The sequence below is a fragment of the Zerene cesonia genome, chromosome 1 (assembly GCF_012273895.1).
Source record: "Zerene cesonia ecotype Mississippi chromosome 1, Zerene_cesonia_1.1, whole genome shotgun sequence".
Classification (NCBI taxonomy): domain Eukaryota; kingdom Metazoa; phylum Arthropoda; class Insecta; order Lepidoptera; family Pieridae; genus Zerene; species Zerene cesonia.
The window spans coordinates 9,093,452-9,118,716 of record NC_052102.1 but is presented as its reverse complement, the minus strand read 5'-3'; the positions used below and the strand labels follow the sequence as shown (position 1 = coordinate 9,118,716).

The window sequence follows — 25,265 nt, the reverse complement described above, 5'->3', positions numbered from 1 at the left end:
TTTGAATAAATATTGTATTTTGTTTACCGGTAGAAAACATTTGAGCATTGTGTTTCAACACATTTCGCAGTTTAATTAACAGGCCTTCAATTATTTATTTATATTATTATTATAATATAGCTCATTGTTTAACTCAAGAACTGTATGACCTTATCGATTTGAACAGAACATCATGTATTAATGTTTATAATTTGTTTTACGCCTCACTTTTAAAAGGGAAGTATTAACAAATATGTAGTACCAGATGCGCCCCGCGGTTTCACCCGCGTAAGTCTATACCCCGTAGGAATATCGGGATATAAAGTTGCCTATATTCCAGTTATCCAGCTCTAAACGTTCCAAATTTCATTGCAATCGGTTCAGAAGTTTTTGCGTGTGAGTATATACATAGACTTACACATACATCCATCTTCACAAACTTTCGCATTCATAATATTAGTAGAATAGGATACAAAAATAGAACTTTCAAAAATTACTTATTTCAATGTCGTTCTTATATGAGTTTAGAACAATAATGCATTATAGAATATTTGATAACAATAATTCTTATCAATTCTGTGTCATATTTGATAAGAAATGAACTCTGTACTTATAATAACGTTGCTTCTATTGTATACTTAGTATAATGCAAATGCATAAATGCAGTTTTAACAACCGTTAAGGACGTTAAAAAAAACATTAATATATTAAATTAATATAATAATACATTTGATACATATATTTGATTTATTACCATTATATTAAATGAAATATAATAAAGCTTCATGACCAAACTTGGCCATGCAAAAAAATTTCATAGAAAGCTCTCGCAAAACTGAAGTAAACTTAATAAAAGATCACTTTGACAAACCCGAAAATTTGTGGAAGCACAATGGAAAATATCACAGTGAAATACACGTAAAATGAAATAACCTATGAAAAAATAAAAACTCACTTTTACAACCACGTGTTGTGTTGACACACTCCTGACAATATATCGGGATACGACCACTACCGAATTCAAACGCCGTATAGTGAATGCCGCGTATTTACCGAACTGTCTGAAGAAACACTACAGTCTACAATCCGTCTGAACCATGAAAATAACGAGGCCGCTACAAAAATAGCCCTTAATCCCTTGTAACAAAGTACCGAATTCTCTAATGAATGGTTATTTGTAAATAATCACATTGAACACGGGAACATATTGCTGTTGCATTCATTCATAGGGTCTGTCGTGGGATAGAATGAGAGATTAGACAGAACTCGCGCATGTGCATTCTTTGAATAGAAAAGTGAATAATAGAGAGTAGAGACGCGTTGAAAATAAATCGCAAAGAAGTTTATTTTGTCAATAAACTAAAGAAAATTATGTTTAAATATAAAATAGAATTTCCAGTTTACTTCCAACATAAGTAAATATTATTAGCAATTATTGTTGATGATTTATTAGTTACATAATAAACTCTACATTATTATTTTTCAGGTTTGCAAATTGTTTAACCGTGAATAAAGTCAAAAAAATAAATAAAACCGATAATACTATATGCAGAGGCAATGATTGGAAGTTTTATAAGGCGATTATTTAATAACTTAAAAAAAAAATAAACATACCTATACAATCCGACACCGTGTCATTCCATCTATTATCATCATAGCACCATAACAACCGCGCCCTCTGTCGCGTATCAACAAAAACATAATTAACGTTACACATATAGTGGGCTACGTCTTCATTTCTGTACACGATGTAGCCGTTAGATGGCGCTGGTAACGTAACACAATTTATACCTGCAAAGAGACATAGTTTTAGTGTTCAATAGATTTGGTCGATAGATGGCGTGATATTAAAATTTTAATTATTTACAATTCTCATAGATGTCGCTATTTCATATGTTTAAATTTAACCCAGTAGTATAAATTACTCGACAGATGGCGCTACAGACTATTATTATGCACAATAAGTAGTCACAAGACTGAGAAAATATTAACTTACTTTTATAATGTAACAACACGCCTCTTTTAGGGAAGGCGCCTTTAGACTTAGCTTCAACTAATACTTCTACGGTATCCGTAGTCGACAGCAACCGGAGCGGTGTATCCACTTGGTCACAACTTGTGTATAGAGAATCACCGTTTGAATCTTTTACAGCTACGTAATCAGTGCAGTTTGATTCAAACGGACCAACGCCTGCGAAACAATAAACGTTAATATTTACAGGCTCTCTGTAGCAGTTAACATAATTGAGGATTCCCCATTTTGTAAGGATGTGCGAGTGTTTGTTGCTCTTTCACACAAAAACTACTGAACCGGTTGCAATGAAATTTGGTACGTAGACAGCTGGACACCTGGAATAACATATAGGCAACTTTTTAACCCGATATTCCTACGGGATACGGGCTTACGCGGGTGAAACCGCGAGGAGCAGCTTGTTTATTATATTTAAGTTCTTGTTAACCGCTTGTATAACTATCCAATTTCAAAGATGACTCTCGACATTTGCATATCATAAGTTGCAATGAATACATGCAATATATTTTAGTACATTGATAAACAAGAAAAAGTATATTTTTATTACAATTATAAATAGAATATTATCCACTCTATATAATAGCTCGTTGAAATCGATGAATTAAATCTAAACATACTAGGATAACTGAGCATACACAAGCAATATTAACCATACTATATAAACCTTAATTTTTTTGTTTGGTATAACGTGCTAATCACAGGAACTACGGCACTGTTTTGTATGAAATTACGTGCAAAGGGTTTGAGGCTCGAAAAAAGACGTAAGAGTTTTCTCTCGGAAATCCCACAGGTACATGAACTATGCGTGGTAAAACCCTGAGACTGACAATGTCTTTTTGTTAATACGGGTACGGCTATATACCTCCAAGTTCAAGTAATAACAAATGAAGTTAAACATACTCCTCAAGCTAACATCTAACAGAGTGACCCGTATCCGCTGCTCCGGGTGCGCCCGCAGTCTCCATCTACACTCGTCCCCCACGTAGAAGTGGGGGTACCCAGGCGTGCGGATGTACCCCTCGCTCTCCACGCCTCGCTCTGACACACGAACTTCGCGGTTGCAATAGTGGACTGACAGGGAATCTGGAAAGAGTGAACATGTTTCGTGATTTGAATCAACTTCTTTAATCCCTATATTTTTTTTTTATATGTCATAGCGGGCAACTGAGCTGGTGGATCGCCTGATGGTAAGCGATTACCACCGCCCATGAACATTCGCAAAGGTGGCTCTGCGAATGCGCTGCCCGCTTTTATGGGGTAAGTGAAAAGGAAAGGATTAATGACAGGATAGAAGGAATGGACTGGGAAGGATGAGGAAAAGGAAATGGGCCTTCGGCTCCCCCACTCACCGTACGAAACACAGTGGCATGCCACTATTTCACGCCGGTTTTCTGGGGTTTAATATACTTATGCATTACGTAGAAATAATGAGAAATTTGACAAATCTTTAAAGAATAGAAAAAAACTTCAAGAGGCGGGATTCGAACCCGCGTCTTTCTGCCAAACCGTAGCTACGCCTTGCCTCTCAGTCACCCGTGATAAAGCGCAGTAATCGAATTTCTCCTACTATTTCGGTGTCATATGCCTAAGGGACACTCCAAGAACTACGAATATGTTTGTATCATTTTAAAAGTATATTGGTAGATAAGACGAAGGATTCTTTTTCATTAATTTCTTATTCAGCATTCCTATTTCCTTTCATATCGAATACAAAAACTTTATAAACGAACGTAAACCGTTGTTAGATAAAAAAAAATGTATTAAGTTTACACGATTCACACAGGAAGATCAGTTGTCTTTTATGGAAACTTAACATAGTGAAGATGTAGTTTTGTGATGGTAAAGTAATTATAAAATAAATAATACAGTTTTAGAGAAAAATACAAATCGTATCCCTCCATCATTCCAGTGTTAGTGACATTTGCTTACCGCCAATATCAAAACAACAGAAGAGTAAGTAAAACCACATTCACCAATTAAATCCCATCTCTCTAATCCATTATATGATTGTCCATGCCAGTCACCGATATGTGATATGCCCGCTTTCCATACAAATCAATTTGTTTAAAAATGCCGAAGACTGCCGTCGTTCTTACAAAGTGCACAACGTGTCGTGAAACAAACGCGTGATTGGAATTTTTGAGCTATTATGTTTACGTTTGAACAGTACCGTGTCGCAGGCTTGTTGTGATGAGGAATAAATCAGATTCTAAATGTAAATCAATTTTGATAAATCATGAATTCGATTAATTAATCGAACTGGAACTGGAATATAATTATATTCCAGTATACTTATAGTATTCATCAACAAAACAACAGTGTAATTTATATATTTTTATTTTCTTTTTCAAATTTTTATATTCTTATAACAACTATTTATTTACTAATCGCGAAAATACAAAAAAACACACCACATATCTATATCTTTAATTATTTGATCGTCACCACGGCTTATATATTTCGTGATTTTGTTAAGCTTTCGCCGAGTTTACGTTACACCACGCGATAGTATTTCGTGATATCGTTATCCAAATAACCGTGACCTTTTAACGTCCTTGATTGAATACCTACTTTCATAAAATTCACTTAAACCAAACGCTTGCTTTGCTATTTCTAATTAAGTAATCTTAACTGATATATATTTTAAATTATTTTATTTTCGGTTCAAATCAACAATGCACTTATCATTTGTTTGTTTGTATTACAAAAAAATTATAGTTTCTAAATAAAGAATATGTAAAAATCTGACGCAATCGGTACCAATTGAATCAAATTATATCAAAACAATCGTACTTATAATTTCCCAGTAGGTATAATCAAGAATCCAAACTAACATTCAATTACTTAGGCATTTAGCAAATGGGATGACGCGTTTTCGTTGGTAAACGACACACGTCGCATAGCTATTTAATATAATTACTAATAGGAAACTTCTGGATGGTGGATTATGAGTCTCTAGCTACTAAAAGACACTTCACTAGCGAGTATTATGGCAAGAGGCTTATGTCTTTCGTATTTACCTTTTGGAGGCGTAGTCTTGCCATAAAATAAGTATACCGTTATAGTGATAGCATTCTGGAGCGATAGAAAGATTGATAGTAAATTCCAATAATTTTAGTTATAAAACGAGAACGAAGGTTTGTCTAAAGAGAATTAAAGGTCTGAGAAAATATAAACTAGATAATGTCGCAAAAATAAAGCTTCAAGGCTGAAATAATTTTCGCGTTCATGCTCGAAGAGAGTCTGTTCTAATTAAATTGTTTCATAATAATATAGTCTATTCAAGTCATGAAAACCTTACTACGTTAATACATTAATATTTTATTTGATATTTCAACGACCTGTGTAAACGCGATAGGTATTTAAGCACATTCAAATATCAAACACGAATTCGCGCTGTACTAACATTGACCTGCCCTTTATTATTTCAGGCGGGGTTAACGACCCCATTCAGAGCAATATCCACTTACCGACATCGTTGTCAGAATGACCTGAGTTAAGAACTGTTAAAATCAGCTGAATCGAAAGTTTACACCAATATTCACTCGTCCCTCTGTTGACGTCAAGCGTGAAATTAATTCTGTTCTTTGTGAAAAATATTCGAGGTTTCAGTGAAAGGGAAAAATCGTTTTTGTTGGTAATATTGAATGAATGAAGGTAAAAGGCCTTACGAAAGGTATTATCATGCGGATTTATGTAGGCTTTCAAATAATATAATTCGTCTCGGCATTTATTTACGCATCAAAAATCAAGTGTGCTTCGGATATTTCATTTTATAACATCAATACATTAAGAAGAGAAATTGTGTAAACGGTGGTTTCATATAAGAATGAGAAATTATGGCTTGACCCGTTCCAATTAAATTAACAAAAATCATATTTAATTACTTAAATAATAAGCGAAAATACAAATAAAAACAAAATTGATGTAATAAATAAGATATTATTATGTCCTTAAAAGCAGCACAGCTAGGACCAAGGCTGAAGTTGCTTTGTTCAACCATCCATTTTCTAATCTCGATACATAACCGCAGATAATTTAATCCGCTTAAATGTCGATATGAACAAACGAACGCCTCCCAAAAGAGTATTAGAGATGCAACGAAAGTTAACAGCATTTGTATAGATCCTATTTTAGATAGCGACTTTGTGCAATGAGATAAAGTTTTATGGGAAAACTGCAAAGCTGTTAGATAGAGATGATAGTGAAATATATATTAGGATAAGTATTTGTAGTTATAAATCTATACTGGTATATCTCGGAACTTGGTAGAATCGTGGTTTGCATTTAGGAAAGAAGAAAAGAAAAGAAAAACATTTATTTTGACACAGACATACACACACAAACCATAACCGAAAACAGACAATAAATAAAAAAAAAGAGAAAAAGAAAAAAAAATACGGCTACACCTAACAATGATGTGTGGCCGCGTGTGCCAAAAAGGGATGCCACTCAGGAAACCTGAGGCTTAACGCCTCAGCTCTGATCTGACAGTGGTACCCTTTCGACATCTGAATTGTCAGTATGCAATAGTCGGTCATCAAGGTTACTTATGCCAGAGGTAATATCGCCAGAAAATGTACACTCTTATATTATAGCTTAAAAAGTCTCTTTTCTGTCAGTGGCTAAGATTGTTCCAGATGTTTTTCTGTGAAAACATTACAGATATACTTATATACAAATCTATTCTATTTTTTCTTATTATATCTTTATAATATTAGTATAGATAATCAAATCAATCAGATAATGTTATATATGTCGGTTTAAATATAATGATAATACCTACATAAATTTTTCGCATTAGGAATGCGTATTAAGGGTTAAATTTATAAGAGAAAGCAAATAAATGTTATTATACATATAAACACTCATTTGAATCACTATAAAAAAAACCCCATAAAAATCCGTTGCGTAGTTTTAAAAATCTAAGCATACACACAAACATAGCCACAGACGCGGGAAGCGACTTTGCTTTATACTATGTAGTGATTATTCGCGTCATAAGCCCAGGATAAACGTAGAAATAAACAAACATAAATATAAAAGATACTACATAACTGCGTAGACTGCACAAAGCTTACGATTTCACACAAAATCGTGATTTCCATTGTACACGACACGCACGCGTCTATCACAATAGTGTCACATCAACACCCCAAATAAAATATTTTGGGGTAAAAGACCATATATCAATAACCATTATAACTTGACATCCATCGAGTTCAAGAACTCGCGTAAATGATTCGCACTGCATTGAATGCGAGAGCTCTTTTTACACTGGTGGAACGATGTTGAAACTGTACGTGAAACTCTCAAAGGAATATAACTTTTATTTCATGGCAATGACCCACTGTGGTGTTGTGCATTTTTAAAATGTCCTTTATTCCCTTGTAATAGGATACGTGTAAAATGTGCAGAATGTCAGATACAATTAAATTAAATTAAAAGTATTCTTTAGGGTGAAATTGTTGGCAATTAATTTGTTAGGCTTATTAATGGTGTTGACAAATGAAATTTTCGTTTGTTTGTGTATGTTAATATAATTATTACTCGTGCCCTGTAAATCCCTTTTCTGCAGTTTTAAACACAAATTTATTTATTTATTTTATTTTTATGTTACAGTCGGCAATGGAGCTGGTGGGACGCCTGATGGTAAGCGCTACCACCGCCCATTAACATTTGGAGAGGCATAAGGTCCATTGCAGACCTTACGCCTCTACAAATGGATTGCCGACTTTTCGGGAAGGGATTGAGAAAGGATTGGCGATAGGAATTAAGGAAAGGACTGGGAAGGGTAAGGAAAAGGATATGGGCTATTATTTATTTATTTATAAAAATCACTTGCCATAACAGGACAAGCCCAATGCGACAGTGATACAAAAAAATAATAATTTTACAACAAACTTAAATACTAGATACATGATTAACAAAATTATATTTTCTAACTATAACAGCTTAAATATAATAACACCCATAATTTAATGGTTGTTATGACCATATAAATAAAGTTATTTATATATTATAGTATCCTACATTAAAGACATTAAAAACTTTTTAACGGGTTTTAAGCCCGATTTATTCAAAATATTAACACCACACTAAGCGTTCGAAACGTAATCTTTTATTAAATATAAAGAAAAAATAACGTTTTATAATTCGTCTTAAAAAGCGAGTCTCAATTTGTAAAGGTTATTTCAGTAGCATAAATCGCGTCATAATATGGAAATAAGATACATCATGTTAAATTGACCTTGTCCTTAGTAGTAAGTACACAGACTATTAAATAAATCTCTTTTTACAACGTAATTTAATAAATACCATGTCCATAGAATCCAAAATCTGCTTTATAATACCTGTATACCTACATACCTTTTTATCCTAAACATTCCGTCAATCTCAATACATTCAAATTAAAACAATAATACGTTTTAACCTAATTACCAAACACGAATGAAAGCTAGTCAGCGAGTAAATAAACTCGTCTGCTTAACCCTCCAAAGCGCACACGGATCAAATTGGCCCCTAACGAAGGATTGCAAGACACGTGTCCGTTTGCGGCCCATTCAGGAAATCTCCTGGGATGTGACGCAGTATTTTTGGATAAGGAGGAACTGGGAACAAAGGATGGTAAATCAATTTGTATGATCCCCTTTTTATGAAATATCGAATATCTAGTATGTACAAGTTCTCAACAATTTAATGTGTATTCAAATATCTGATGGTTTAATTCAATTTTATTCTATAACTTGTTGTATGGATAGTCTTCATGAGTGCAAAAATAATTTTAAAAATTCTTAAGTTTAAACTCTCTTGTTGGATTAAAAAAGTCCTTGATGTTGAGGATCAAATTACAAAATATACAGAATAACAAAAATTATTTATCGTTATTATTATATAATCAAAATCCACGAATACATCATAACGAAATTCTCTATAACTGTACCATAATAATAGCATATATGGTATCGAACGTAATAATCATAGCCATTATCGAAATTTAAATGCTTTACATTGTTCACTTCGCTATGATAATAAACATAATGAGGGAATTTCACGCATTATAAATAGGGGGTGTTCTATAAAAACAACAATTGATTTCTATACGAATAACCGACACATGGCGCGCGGTTTAGATAGGCGTAACGTCACAAATATATCGCATCTGTCTAATATTGATAGACGAATCGATTTCACGCTTCAATTCCACGTATCTAAGTGACCCAAGCGACACAGAAGTACCCGAAAAGGAGTGTAACGATTATAGGGTTCAAAGTATGAAATGTATACACGAGTTCCTTTGCCCTCTTGCTGGTAACTACAGAGTAGCTCCTAATATTCTGAAGATTAAAAGAGCTTTGATATAAGTATCATAGAACAGTATAGAAGTATACACAAAGTTAATGGTGGTATAAAAAGATGATTCTAGTGGACGATAGAAGGATGTGAATTTAGATTTTGATTGGGATGACTGTTTTTGATTATTGTTTAATCATTGTATTGGAACATAGTCTTATCTTCTAGCAGACTGCATTTATCAATTCCCAGGCCTATTAAATATTCTTTATAAAAATTTTAGCCACGTCTATTACTGCGTTCTACACACAATTCCCCTCTTCATTTATCAAAGCTTTTTCTTGTATGGTCTATTACGGCAAAGCACCAAGGCAAGGGACGATCTTTGTAAAGCGATAAAAGAACTTACCATCAAAACAAGCGTATTTGATGTACACGACACCTGGTGCCCATTTCGTTGAAGGCGGATAATCTTCCGCCAACACGAAACTGCAGTGGTTCACACCCGTACATCTGCAATCGATAAAATGTATATAATTTTTAATTTTCCCTTTTTACCATGTAAAATGCAATTCGTGAGACAATTATTCCGAGATTCATTTAGAGATAATCATTTAAATGTATTCGATAGTTTTCATTTTCTTTTTTTTTATAACAGACTAGCATTTAGTCCGCGGCTTCGCCCGCGTCAAAAAAAATCTCGTAAGTTGGTATGACCAAATTTACAAATCGTAAAAAATAATAATATACAATGTGTATAACACGACATAATAACACGAAACGGTGAACCGTAGGTAGGTAGATACGTATTTCTCACAATATTATTTTGTTTATGGTAATTTTATTGTACGGTCCGCCTCGGCTTCGCCCGTGGTACATATATAGCCAAAAGCCTTCCTCAATAAATATAAAACGGAAAGAATTTTTCAAAACGGACCAGTTGTTCCTGAGGTTAGCGCGTTCAAACAAACAAACTCTTCAGCTTTATAATATTAGTATAGATTTCCAAAAAAAATAATAAGTTCGTAATCCACTTGAAAGTCATTTTTTAACCGCGATTTTACTATATACATATGGGTATATTAACGTTTGATACATCAAAAACATTTTTTTACGATTTTTTCTGTTTGGTCGTCTGTTACGTTGAATATCCTCTGAAGCGGCTGGAACGATTTAGATGTAACTAGCAGATAGATAATTTAATATGAAATAAATTAGGCTTGTTTTATTGCAACATGCACACGGAAATGGGATTTAAAGGAAAAACTCATTTACACTGGTGATCATTTTAACATGTAGTTTAGACTTTTGAATATATAATGTTAATTATAACTTATTAATGGATCATTGTTGCAAATTTTATTGCCCATCATTAAACTTTGTGTATAAGGAAATAAATCCATTTGTTAAATAAAAATTTAATTGAATTGTGATAAGATTCGATAAAAACTTTTAAATAACTACGAGCTGTATTTATTAATTATTGTGGGAGTCGAGCACGCTTCGGCACGAATTGGGCCAGCTCGCACCGGGGAAGTACCACACCCCCACAGAAAACCGGCGTGAAATAATGGCATGCCACTGTGTTTCGTGCGGTGAGTGGGGGAGCCGGAGGCCCGTTTCCTTTTCCTCACCCGTCCCAGTCCATTCCTTCTTTCCAGTCGTTAATCCATTCCTTTTCCCTTATCCCAAAAAAGCGGGCAGCGCATTCGCAGAGGCCCAACCTTTGCGAATGTTCATGGGCGGTGGTGATCGCTTACCATCAGGCGAACCACCAGCTCAGTTGCCCGCTATGACATAAAAAAAAAAATTAAAAAAAAATACGCACCAAATTTTTAAACAAAATCACAGACACAAGAGACGATTTATGTTTTCACCAATACTTATAAAATTAGTTTTGTGCCGCAATAAACAAGACGCTATAACTACAGCTCCAATTCAAGTTTAAATTAAAACTCCAATTAAGTTATATTTAGTTTGTTAACTAAGATCTTAATTAAGTTACATTTTCTTCATCGTCGCTTTACATTAGTCGCTCAACAAATCTTTCATAGTACATAATTAACAAGGAATTTTACTCTTGGAATCGAGTATCAAAGCTTTTATGTAATTATGTATTCAATTTGCTGTTTAAAAGGTTCATGATTGCCTCGTTTTATAGATAACTAGCATACCCGGCCACGCGTTGCTATGGCTGAGTAATAATTAAAAATATTAAGATTATAAATTATTGGGATAATTAATCGAAATAAAAACTATCCTATATCTTAAGTTGTACCAAATTACACATAAAATGCCAAATTTCATCAAAATCGGTTGAGTTGGAGAAGAGTTCATTGGGAACATACATCATGACACTTTATTTTTATATATTAAGATTCGACTTGCGGCTTCGCACGCGTTAAATTCGGAGTAGTTTAATAGTGATTATACATATAAACCTTCCTCTTGAATCTTGCATTAAAAAAAACATCAATATCCGTTGCGTGGTTTTAAAGATTAAAAAAATACATAGCGACATAGGGACAGACAAAGAAAACGACTTTGTTTTATATTATGTAGCGATGGTGAACTTACATAGCAACGTGTTCTTTAGTTCTAGATATTTTTAAAACAACGAAACAATGGAATACAAAAATGATACATCTATCAGAACGTGCACTTTTCGTTCGGAAGTTTCATTATATTCGTTTCTTTAGTAACAAACATAAGTAACACATAATTTGCAAGCATTTTTTTTTAATATTAAATAATTTTATTTTTAAAGTCTATGCCAACAATGGACAACGTTAAAAAAATTAACACGATACAGACACATATAAAATGAAATATTTTTTTATGATGAAGTAACCAAGAATAAGATCACCATACAATCTAATGTCGTATTATATTATCTGTGATACAATTTAAAATTAAAAATTACGGCGGTGTTCTATACTCTGTGCTATTTGGTTTTCGTGCAATATGCAATGAGTTTTCCAACTATTTCACACTGAAAGCCATATAAATCGTTCTATCCAACTTCCAAAATGACGTCTGAGCCATTTCGCTTCGAGAGAACAGCTCGCAATGTTCCTTGTTTACAGATATGAAAGGCTTACGTAATATTGAATAAATAAATGAAAATGTTTTATTTTTTAGATTTTAGAGGCATTACTTAAAAATGAGGTTATGTAACGTCATTAACGATGATTAATTTCATAATTTACTAACTATCAGCCTGCGGCTTCGTCCGCTTTTCTAAAACCCAAATAAATACAATAACAAACTACAAGCTTCCTCAAGAACAAATATATAAAAGCCGCTTCGATAGCTGTATTTTATAATACGACAAGATTTTTGTAAACAACAATCAACTGATAGTTTATTAATTAGCAAATATGTTTATGAATATTTATCATTCTCATATAAAATGTATAAAGGACAGCTTTTAACAGTCCTCAGGAGATTAATCATAGAAATTATACACGTAATTCAAAATTTATTTGCCCTCAATGTTATTTAGCGTTCAGTATTACAACTAACGTAAATAGAATTGGTCGACAACGTATTATGTAGATATTGTGAATAATTAATACATTTTGTAACTGGCGAGAAATATTATTTATATTATAATTTTCTACTTTTCACTCTTTGACGTTTTGTTTTAAATGAAAACCAAATAAAATAAAATACTCCTTCTGATTCATAATATGTTAATTTCGATTAATCGTTTGGAACAAATATCATAAATCATATTAGAAAGTATAATATAGGATAAGTGCATTATGCAGCCCGAAAGATAAAATCTTTTAATTTCCTCTTTCCTCCATCAACTAGGAAATGACTTGCTTAAATATTTTGTATGCGTAGAATGATGATAGCAGTTAGTGTAATTTACTATTCGTAAATTTACTATTTCAAATACAAATACTTAAACTCTTCAGCAATAGAAAAATTAATCTGTCAGAATGACATCTAAGTAATTATAAATTTTCCTACCCCCCTATTGTTTTTTTATTGTTACTCTGTGTAAAAAGAGCTGATCGCATCTTGATAGAATCTACAGTAATCTGAGAAGCCACCAGTTGAAGCTTGTGAAATATTAAATCTAGCTGTTGCCTGCAGCTTTGCTCGCGCGATCGCTATTTTATCTTCTGCGGGGTAGAATTTACCAAAATCCTTTATTAGTGAATGCCTTCATCAGCCATCTATATCGAATTTCAGTCCCATCAGTCCAGTAGTTATAGGTCTTGAACCTAAATGGCACGCGATTACCCACAGATTTCAGGACAAAGTTAACATATTCTACTCACGTAACGTACGTCACTCTACGTAACGTAACTTTTTTGTTCAAGTGTCATTTAAGAACATTTATAGTATTTTGATTTATAGATAGATACAGTGATTTTTAATACGCAATGCTTACATAATCGACATTGTAGTCTGTGTAAATAATATTATACACTAACTGTAACCCGCGGCGTCACTCGTGTAAAAATACAATGTGCTAATCCAGACTATAATATAAGCGGTTTTCGCGTGAACCAGGGAACAAACATCTATACATCCATCCATCCTTACAAACTTTCGCGTTTATAATATTAGTAGGATATCTAAAAAATAAAGTTCTCTAAAAGTAAAATCAATTTTAATCGTTATTACCACATAATCGTCGATTTATTTGGCCATAAAATTAATGTTTATTCATCGATAGCAATATAAATTAGCCATCAAAGTGCGCACGCGCGTGTCGAACGGAACATGACATGATGGTTCGTGGCGGCGCTTCCGGTGATCGAAATCGTGCCGCTTTGTAGTTTAAGAGCTTGTGAGTATAGAGTAAGAGCTTGTGGTTAAAGTCTATAGTCAAGGAGTCAAATCATTAATCATGATGTTAGTGGATAGGAAGCTTTTACCTCTAATGGAAAGTCTTGCTAGTTGCATTCGCAGTCGGTATACTAAGTCAAATGAGAATAGATGTAAGCTTACGAAATAAACACAGTAATAGTTTTATTAGTTTTATTGGTTTTTATATGAAACCTTACCAAACTTAAACGGTTGAATTAAATTATGTAATATCAAGAAAAGTAATGAATAATGACATAATTATTATTCGTTTTATTAAGTTTCATCACTATCCCTTAGAAAGGTGAGAAAATAATTTACATCTTAAACTCAACGTTGTTGAAATTTGAAACCAAATATATAGGTATATGTTGCCCGCAGCTTCGCCCGAGTGGTCAAAATGAATTTTCAAGTTTTACAAATAATAATTCACTATTTTATCCTCTCGATGCCTGTTATATGGTTCCATTCAAATCTTTCCTTCTATGAAAATCTTAGTCGTGTTTTGGCAATTTGAAGGCAGTTTAGTTTTTTGTTAAAATTTAATTATTAATTTATCCTTCCTACTAATATTATAAATGCAAAAGTTTGTAACGATGTGTGTGTTTGTTGCTCTTACATGCAAAATCTACTGAACCGATTGCAATGAAATTTTGTACGTAGATAGCTGAATAACTGGAATAACATATAGACAACTTTTTATCCCGATATTCCTACGGGATACGGACTTACGCTTGTGAAACCGCGAGGCACAGCTAGTTATTATATATAAATAATTACATTATTATTATTTTTAATATTGACAAAATCAAATATGTAAGATACTAGAATGAAGTTTACATTAACCTTTTAAATATATACGGTACAATAAGAGAAACACTGTAAAATTTAACATAAGTGTCTAAAATTATCCGTAACAGAATGTCCGTCTGTTCCACCCCACCTGCGTAATGGCGTGCTGACGTATTAAGTGGTTCGCGATTTGTTTGTCTGTCATTTAATCGACGATTTAAATGTGACGTGAACATAAGGGGGATTTTGTGATATAATCTACAGTGAATTATATTTAGTTAACTGTTGTTTTTATGCAGTGTTAACATTTGTTGACAATATTTTATTTTATGCCATAAGCGGGCAACTGAGCTAGTGGTTCGCCTGATGGTAAGCGATCACCACCGCCCATGAACACATGCATAAATAGTACCTTTGCGAATGCACTGCCCGCTTTTTACACGCTTTTTATTACACGCTTTTTATTAGCTTCACCTGTATGTTTGTTTGTTTGTTTGTTTGTTTGTTTGTAACCGACTTCTTTGGGCGCGATTTTGACCCACTTTAAACGGCCAGATTTCGTTCAAACTTTGTAGATTTATTGAGGACCGATGACAATACACTAATTTGATAAAATTATTCCAGTTTTCAATTTGCAAAATATGATTTTTGTCAAAGCGTGTTTTTTAGTTTTTTTAAACTATTATATTTTATTAGGAAAGAGGTCCACCCCTCTGGAAGGGTGAGGAAAAGAAAGTGGCGCTCCGGCTACCCCACTCACTGTACGAAACACAGTAGCATACCTTTTTACGCCGATTTTCTGTGGAGGTACTTTCCTTTTGCGAGCTGGGTCTGTTCGTGCCCGAGCGTGCTCGACATCCACATATAATAGGTTATTGTTTGATTGAAAACTTGGTAATCTAAATACATAAATTGACTTGACATTCGCATTAAATTATCTAATTTTATATAATATGTATTATCTGTCTATATTTTGTCGCATTGTGTGTTTATGACCGCGTTGAATAAAAAAGTGAAGTCCCGTGTCCCCTAGTGGGGTATGGGGCAGATGATGTACATCTGTTTCACTGATCGATTTTTCTTTAAGGACAAGTAGGTGATCAGCCTTCTGTGTCAGACCGAGACATTTTTTTTTGTGCGTCCCCACCGGGAATTAAACCCAGGACCCTCGGTTCTACGCTCACGCGTTAACCACTGTACCAAGGAGCGGTCACCGCGTTGAATAACTTATGCTTAAATGTAAAACAATCCTTTTTATATAAACAAGATTTGTAATAAATAAGAATTATAGGCCAAAATAAACCATAGACAATCATTTTATATACAACACAGTTATTCGAAAAGTTAAAAAGAAACGCTTCAGAATAGCCTTGTAAAATTGTAAAGGCCTCAACCGTTTTCATACCTTCAAGTTCCAACCTTCGGAATTCATTAAGGTCTGTATACACTAGCGAAGTGTGTCGAGTACTAAATGCCTATATACCTAGGGTTATACCTATACCTAGGGAACCTGTGAATATGAAACGCGTTCCAAATTTCTATGGAGATACCTCGTTGAAACATTTACCGGTTATTGTGTAAATTTGAAAGCGAATTCACGATTTGCATCGCGTTTGAATGAATGGTAATAAAGTGCGCCATTTAATTTAAAAGTTTGTTAGCATTTGAACTATCGATTTATACCGAGAAAGAAAATAAACATTCCATGCATTTTAGCTATGTTAACCACTTCACCGATGTATAATAATTGTCTTAACAAATTTGCAATTTCGCGTCACAAAATTATCATAAAAAAACAATTGGTCCATAAAAACGCTTTGCCCGTGTAGACATTAAGTATTATGTTATCTGTGATATTACTATGGAAATGAATGACTTTAAATGCATTTTAAACACATTTACTGACTCCGTAGTTATGAAAACATCGAAATATATAATAAAAACAATGAGTGGGGGTGTAGCTATATATGATTAGCTTTTACCCGCAGCTTCGCACGGGTTAAATTCGGTTCGGTTCACGTTATACATATAAACCTTCCTCTTGAATCACTGTATATATTAAAAAATACCCATCAAAATCCGTTGTGCAGTTGTAAGCATCTAATAATACATATTTACATAGGGACAGACGCGGGAAGCGACATTGCTTTATACTATGTAGTGATTTGCGTCTAAAATATTCCTAAACGAGCCTTTTCCATTTAAAACCTAACATAGCAAGGCCTTTCGATAAAAACCTCGAATCTAATGCACAAAGTACGTTAGTACTTCCCTTTGCCCTAAATATTTGCTACCCAGCCTTGGCCTAGTAAGAACTAAAATATAGCTATATTCATTAGTATCAACACGCGACCGTTATGGAAGAAATGGTTCAATTTACTATTATGATATCTTGGATAAAATTCTTTCGCGTTTCATAATCTACTTAGTAAATGAATGTCTTGATATTATTGTATATAATTACAGTTATTTCTTTATTATTATTTGCTTGTTTAATAACAAATGCAGGAATAAACTAAATAGAATTCAATTTTTTTCTGTGAGAAAAATCAAAAAAAGTATTAAAACGACATCAATTATACGTTTTTCGTATTATTAAACATAAATAAAACCGGATATCATTTTATAGCATAAATTCATTTATTTAACGTAAGTGTATTTATTAAACATAAACGCAAGTACATTCAAAACACAAATTGGCTTTTCAAGCGCTACATCGAAAACGTAAATATAGATTAGTGTTTCATATAAAGCACTCGAACAATATTTTACCCGCAATTTATAGCGCTTTTTCGATGGAAATTTATTTATGGCAATATATAAACCGCGAAAATGATGCTTATCGAAATATCGAATAGACACGAGTGCGCAATTATTTAATGTTGTTTTATGTTCTTGACCTATATAATGTATACCAACTTATAATAAAAGTGTAACGATGAATTGTGTATTTTCGCATTGAATAATTTTTGAAAAGTTTAGTTAGTTTACCTGGTTATGAAAAATTTTGAAAGAAAGAAAGAAATAATCAGAGGCGAGACTTATTTGGGCCCCGTTATAAAAGTTATTGTGGGGTTAGGTTTTTAAAGATATATGAAACATTGAAATTACTTAATTGAACTACTGATTAAATTTTGAACACATTAATGTTTCAAATTAAATTAAAAATAGACAATACTGAACGCGTTTAAAAACCTTAAAAGTACTTCATTTGTAAAATTGTCCCATTAATGGATAATACATTATAATACATAGTTATAAATAAATTAAATTATTAAAATTATTCAAAAGCATAATCATTCCAATTAAATTAAACCTTCATCAATAATTTAACATTAACAGAACATTCACTATTCCCTAAATAATAATTCATAGTCGGACTCTTTTCCATAGACAATTTGTCTCTTACCCTTTTTATTATCTGTGGTGTCATGTGTTAAATAGTAATTATGATTTACGAGCCCATTAATCCTACCAAATTAAGGAGCGCGTTTTATCATCTTACTAATGATGTATGACGTGTTAATTACAGGACGTCTTAACTTTACAGGATAAATCAGTCTGTGGGATATTGTGCAGCGACTTTTTACTTTTTATTTCAACTGATGGACAAACAATCAAGTAAACATTTTCTATGGTGTGAAGTACCAGTTTGTAAGAATTGGTGGAACTGAACGTATTCTGATGATGCAGCAGTATAAAATATGTGGTATAGAACTACTTGCTTTTGCTCGTGGATTCGTCCGCGTTTACGAGCCAGCAATAACTATTAAAAAGATTAGTATTTAATACAATACTCATTTATTTGTGACCTTATTTGAAAATATTCAGTATTAAATTTGAAAAAAAGACATGTACATATCAAAGCCAACTTCTATCAGTGTTGTTTTTAAAGTAAATCCAACTGAACAACAGACACCGAATGCGTGCCAATGGTTTTTAAATGCCCTTTGTGACTGCATCTGTCCATTTTTATTATATCTTCGGAATAAATTTCACCAATGCATTTGTACCGTAATATAAAAATGAATCCTTGAATGTGATATTGCCAATATTAGTGTTGTTAAAATAAACGTAATGAATAAATAGCACTGCTTTAAAAGTAATGTTCTTTTGATTTATTTCAACAGAGTTGACAGTTATAATTATCGTTTTAATTCAAATCAAATATAATTGCATCTTTTCTGAAAAATACTGGCGCTAATATTGGAATCAAAAAAACAATTAAATAATTTAAGCACGGGTGCCTAAAAACAACAATTTACAACGTAACTCGGCATATGGGTAACCTGCAGTACAGGAAACGCACTAAGTAGCACGACCTCACCAAAACTGACACTAAATTTGGCTTGCCGCCAAAACCGCTGGCCCTAATTATGACAGTCAAATAATCAGGGAAATGACTAACAGTGACATGTTTCCAAAAAGACCAAAATGTCCGTTTTGTACTTAAAACACGAATTCTAAATATAGACGAGGCAATACGACTGTGTCCAAGGTAATACGATATCAGACAAAAAAACAGTTATCTAAGTTGGAGAACAGAATTTTTTTTTGCTCCACACTTAATAAGCAATAGAAAAATTTAAATAAATACTTCTTTCGTTCGTTTTTTTTTTTAGGCTAAGGTTAGAATTCTGCAATTTTAATAAAGGAACATGGAACATTAAAGCTTTTATTATATGTCATCATTCGATCATGTTAAATGATGTAAAAACCAAACTGCGTAAAAAGCCACGTGGATTGGAGCACAAAGGTCCCCTTGCCCTACATTGCCCCACGAGTTCCCACACTGAGATCAGCGTTATTTATTGCACGCAGTCGATACGTCTTATTGAAACCATTTTATTGCTTCCAATGGAAGAAAACATATTATTCTAAAGCCAGTCCAGTACGTGATAATATGTATATTTTGTTGACTTTTTCAAAACTGGGAGAGGACATTTTTGCTAAAATTCTTACGATCCAAGAACAAAAACAAAAAAAATAACATCAATAAATAATCACAACTTTTGATGGTTTATTTATGATACTCGTAGTTTAAAGCTTCAATTTTAATTAACTTCTTAAAACGTTAATTATTTAGTTATCAAACTAAGGCTATAAATAAATCAATAAATCCAATATGTTTCTAGTTGATTTCCCAAACATAAACCCTTAAAAATGCAGCCATAAAATTTCACATGAAAAACATTTTTAAAACAATTGTATTGAAAAAACACAATATCGGATTTAAAAATGATATACGACGTGCAAACTTTGTCCGCACTATTCATTAAAAGTCTTTGTTCGAAGCGTCGCTATATTTTTCCCGTATCAAATTTCGTAGAGATCATTGTTGTTAAGAGGAATTTTAATGATATATAGTGATGAGGTGTGCGCAATAAGCATTTAAATCGACTGAAAAATAGTGGATGTTATTAATATTATTTAACATCTTTTTAAGACTTATTTAAAGTTATGTAACAGTTAAAAGAATCGATATAGAAATTAAAAAATCAGCACTGCGTCTTTAATTTCTAATGAAATGCATACTATAATGAAACCGGCTTCTTTTTCTAACAAAACTCGTTATTTCCACAAAGAAAAACACATCACTATATTTATATGGGACCTCCTTTGACGACCTAAATAAAAAAAAAAGATTTCCTGCATACAATGCAATCCTCCGTGTAGGTCAGTCAACAAGCTTACACGGAATAAATGCGAAATATTATTGCCGATGCTACGGTCGGCGACACACTATATCTGCGATGGTGGGAAACCTGATTTGTACGCATAATCTTTCACTGTCCACTGGTAAGTAATTGGCTTACAGAATAATAGAGGATACATGTAACACTGTACAGCGTTTCAATACGCATTTTCAACCGACTTCACAATAGGAGAAGGTTATTAATGCGACTGGATTTTTTAGGTTTGTTACATGGAGCACAGAACTTTTGACTGGTTAATCCTATTTTGATGATTCATTTTTATTTAAAAGGCCTTTCCTGTGGTGGAACCACCAATTTTGGTCCAGTTCTAAAGATTTAACGGCAAAGCGCCATAAAACAAATATTTATATATGAAAATTATATGTGGATATTGAACATTTTATGGACTTCATCGGCAACAAATTATCCTCACCTTATTATTATGTGTTTTGTGTACAACTAAATAAAATTGAAATTCTTAGGTATTACATAAGCATATATGACTAAACAAATAAAAACATAATATAATAACCGCAAATATGTGATGGAACGAACCAAGAAAAATAATTAAACTGTCTATTCTAATATAAAAACCTTTTACAATGTATGTTTTGAGTAAAACAGTAAATAAAAACTAAAAAGTATATAAAGTAGATATTCGATATAAATGAAAATATGCTCGTTACGACCATAATTTCACTGCTGTTGTCGAATATAATTATCATTAAACCTCGGCATTTCATTGTAATTAAACGGGCCATTCATTAATGCAAAAATAATGATGCACAGATTATGTCACTAGGTTGTTAACGAGATTTTGAGTATATAGAATTATATTTACGTATATTCAGTTTACGTATATTCGTTATATTCAGGATCATTTTGGTTTACAATTAAAAAAATAGACCACCCTAGTTTTATCCTAGAAACAGTTTATTGTGATAAATATATCTTTTATCCTATTATTATTCGAAAATGTATAAACACCGATTCAATGCTTTACGCGTAATAACATAACAGAGTTGCTAACGCGATTATAATTTTATTTAGAATTTATAAGCAACTACTTAGTAGCCTTCTAATGAAAGGTTATTGCGGTTTATGAATTTAGAATGAAAAATTTTATGACAGTCATTAAAAGTCCCGAAATTTACTCTGAGAAGTTCGCAGTATTTTTATAAGATTTATTCTTATTAAAATAAGCAAAGCTTGTACCAAAGAAAATAATTAACTGTAAAACAAACTTTTTCTATGTTTCGTAGACTATGCAACAACATAGTTTCTTATGAATAATTATGATTGCATCGCCTATAAATGGAATGTGATTCGTATTTTATTTAAATAATCCTTTTTGAAGTATTTTTCGAAACGTGTTTTCGGCACACGTGTTTACCGCCACAAAGGAAGATTCTAGAACATTCCACTTTATCAGTTACTATAATAGTAATTAGAGCACAATGCATTTTCTTATCTTTTCACAAGACTGCGCTTTAACGTTTATATAGCCAAGTTTGATCTGCGATTCTTACCATTTTAAATTCATACTTGAACAAAAGTTTTTAGCTGCTTTTCTTATTAATAATTTTATTCACAATGTTGAGTCGTATAGTGTATTCGCGAAATATTTAAAATATACTAATTCGTTATACATTACAGCTTCGTCCCCAATAATTATGAAATGATTAAAAAATCTATGGAAATTACTAACGTAGCTAATTAAATAAATGCGGTCCTTGTTTTGTTCTCTATCTAAACCAACTGTTTTCACACTCTAACCGGTTGATAAATTCCATAAATATGACATGAATGAAATCGGAGAGACATAGGGAATAGATTGACCATTACCTGTCGTCAAAACAAAACAAGATGAAGAAAAACACCCAAATGAAGCCGCGTCTGCAAAATATACGTAAAATGCATATGTATATGCAGCTCTAAACAATTTTATAGACTGAAATATATTTCAGTCTCGAAAATTGCGTATTATATATAATATAATCAAGTTGTAAACCCACGCGATCAAATTAAAAGAAGTAAAAATAAAAGCTCTTTCCACAGACTATATTTACTTTCTTTTCATCGATAAATGTGAACTCGTATATATTTCTAATTTCCCCCGTCCAATAAATAATTCGATCGAGAGACTTGAAGTCACTTCAATATAGGTTTAATCATTTACGCTTCAGTGCTCGAATCAACTAGTATAAAGAATATACTTGTTTGAGTTAACGAGTATAAATTGGACTACACACAGAGTGAGTAAAAAAGGTCGCCCGTCCCTGGAGGGGAGGCACCGCTCCATGATGTAAAATGGGACCAAATAACAACATATCCTATCAAAAAAAAAACACGTCTATCATTAAAAAAACCCACGGAATTAAGCAGTAACAAAACCAAAAAAATATATTTGAATAGATATACAGTCTTATCGAGATCTTCGTTTTTGGGGTCGTCGGTAAAGTATGTACGGACGTGAGAAAAACGGTCTATTTATTATGTTTAATGAATATATTGGTGTTAAATGATTGTTCTGAGAAAATTTTAAAATGTGTCTGAAAATACGAACCCAAATACAATATGGGAGCTGAGGTATATATATGAAGAAATGAAAGAAATTGATTACTTAAATATGATGCCACTTGCATATTCCCATAACAGAGAGCCATAAAAGCTATACATGCAGAATTTTAAGCATCCTGCATAAAGATATCATGAGCTATTTTAATAAATGCCTCTCTCCTTAAAAATGAGTAAAAATTATATAATGTAGGCATAGTTAAATAATACTACTTCTCGACGATCTTCTGTGTGATGCCTTCTCCGGCGTGAGCTGGTTCAATTCGTGCCGAAGCGTGCTCAACATTAAAAATGCATATAAATTACTAGCGGTGCGCCGCGCATTCGCCCGTAGTTTATATATAGCCTTCTTCAATAAATGGGCCATCTAACACTGAAAGAATTTTTCAAATTGGACCAGTAGTTCTTGAGATTAGTGTTTTCAAACAAACAAACTCTTCAGCTATATAATATTAGTATAGATTACAAACGGTATCTATGGTAACGTAATAACTATATAATAATCTGTGTCTATCGATGATTATTAAGCACTATAAGGCTAACATTTGACCGCCAAACAGCTACAAAAATCCGCATTATTGGCAAAGTGCCAACGATGAATTATCTTCGCAACGTGAGACAACAAAACGATATGTGTTGTTGGACGTTTTGTAACCAGGCAGAATACATTTTGCCTATTTTAAATGCGTTGCAGTTTACTAGAAAGGAAGCATAAATTAATTGATAAGGAAGTCGTAAAATCTAATTTACATTGAGTACTTAAAAGTTCAGTAATTGAAATAAATAAAAAAATCGCAATGCGACATTAACTTATTCATTGAATTTATATAAATGGACCATAACTAGATTTATTTCGTATACATAACATCCGTTAATCCGACCAGAAACAAGGAGCAAATAATCATGAATGGAATCAGACTCAATTTTCAATTTCAATTATTCACTCGATATTCTATAAATAAATATATTAATAACGCTTAACGTAACACTAATTGATATGTAACATAATTGTTCCGATATAATACTCAATAATTCTTATAAGATTTAAGTGCTTTATAAATTCAACAGTTTCCTGAAATTAACTGTAACATATATAGGATTATTGACTGAAATTACAATCATAAAAAGAAGAAAAAACAAATACATACCATGATCGAACGATTTATTTGACTCACTGCTGAAAGAATTCCGATATAGTTTCTAGAATATTCCTTTGAGAATATTTATAAATCCACGTAAGTTTTTCGTAATAAAATTTATGATATGGATGCAATTGAGCTTTTAATATTTTTATTAGCTTCGGTTTTGTTCGAATAAAACTTACATAAACATCCACACAGCCTTGTGTTTATTACAGCATCCTAAATAACTTAAACTACAAAAGTTTGAATTATAATTAGTCCAGTCATTAACATGAAAGTAGGTCAACCCCGGAGTGAGAGCTAATATGGTGAATTCACCTTCATACATTCATTTTGGCGGGAAATAACAAGTCTGTGACGTAAATTATTCAAAGTCAAAGCTCAATAATTTGCTTCACGATAATTTTCATATCTGTTCCTCCATTTACATGCATGTTCTCCATATGTGTGATGGTTGGTTTGTAACAATACAAGGATATATTTTTGTATTTTTAAACTTAACCAAGAATAAAAAAAAAGATAATATTTTAAAATGTACATTCGTGAGTAATAAAAAAAACTTATTAAAATCCGAAAATTTTTCCGAATCGATGGATTAGAATCCAAAGGAGGTTCTCAATTCGTCTGTTGTTTGGGTTTGTTACTCCATTACTCCGTGCGTAAACAGATTGGCGTGATTCCGAATCTAGTTTGATTGATTTCGTGTTTGATAGAATCGTTACGACCAATTTTAGAATTTGAAACAGTACTTCCCCAAGGACGTGTGGTGACGTTGACCTTTTTTAGTGCTCAACTTAAATAAATATAGTCAAACATACATAAATATAAATAAATCTTTTAGTATAAGTTTTTCTACCCTCTAATGGTGTTGGCAGAATATCAGCGTCAGGGTCCCATTGACTCTGACATTTATGCTGAGCCAAGACC

The 25,265-nt window shown here is 32.6% G+C and overlaps 1 protein-coding gene across 2 annotated transcripts in view; it reads right to left on the bottom strand.

Moving 5' to 3' along the window:
- The window catches only part of LOC119829082, an 85,351-nt gene that overhangs the window by 26,304 nt on the left and 33,782 nt on the right, over positions 1 to 25,265 (bottom strand). For both annotated transcript variants that reach the window (XM_038351470.1, XM_038351461.1), the window contains exons 3-6: positions 9,714 to 9,817; positions 2,912 to 3,094; positions 1,976 to 2,170; positions 1,594 to 1,770 (exon numbers count right to left, since the gene is read on the bottom strand). In XM_038351470.1, coding sequence (XP_038207398.1) covers positions 1,594 to 1,770; positions 1,976 to 2,170; positions 2,912 to 3,094; positions 9,714 to 9,817 — 659 coding nt within the window. The remainder of the gene's footprint in view (positions 1 to 1,593; positions 1,771 to 1,975; positions 2,171 to 2,911; positions 3,095 to 9,713; positions 9,818 to 25,265) is intronic.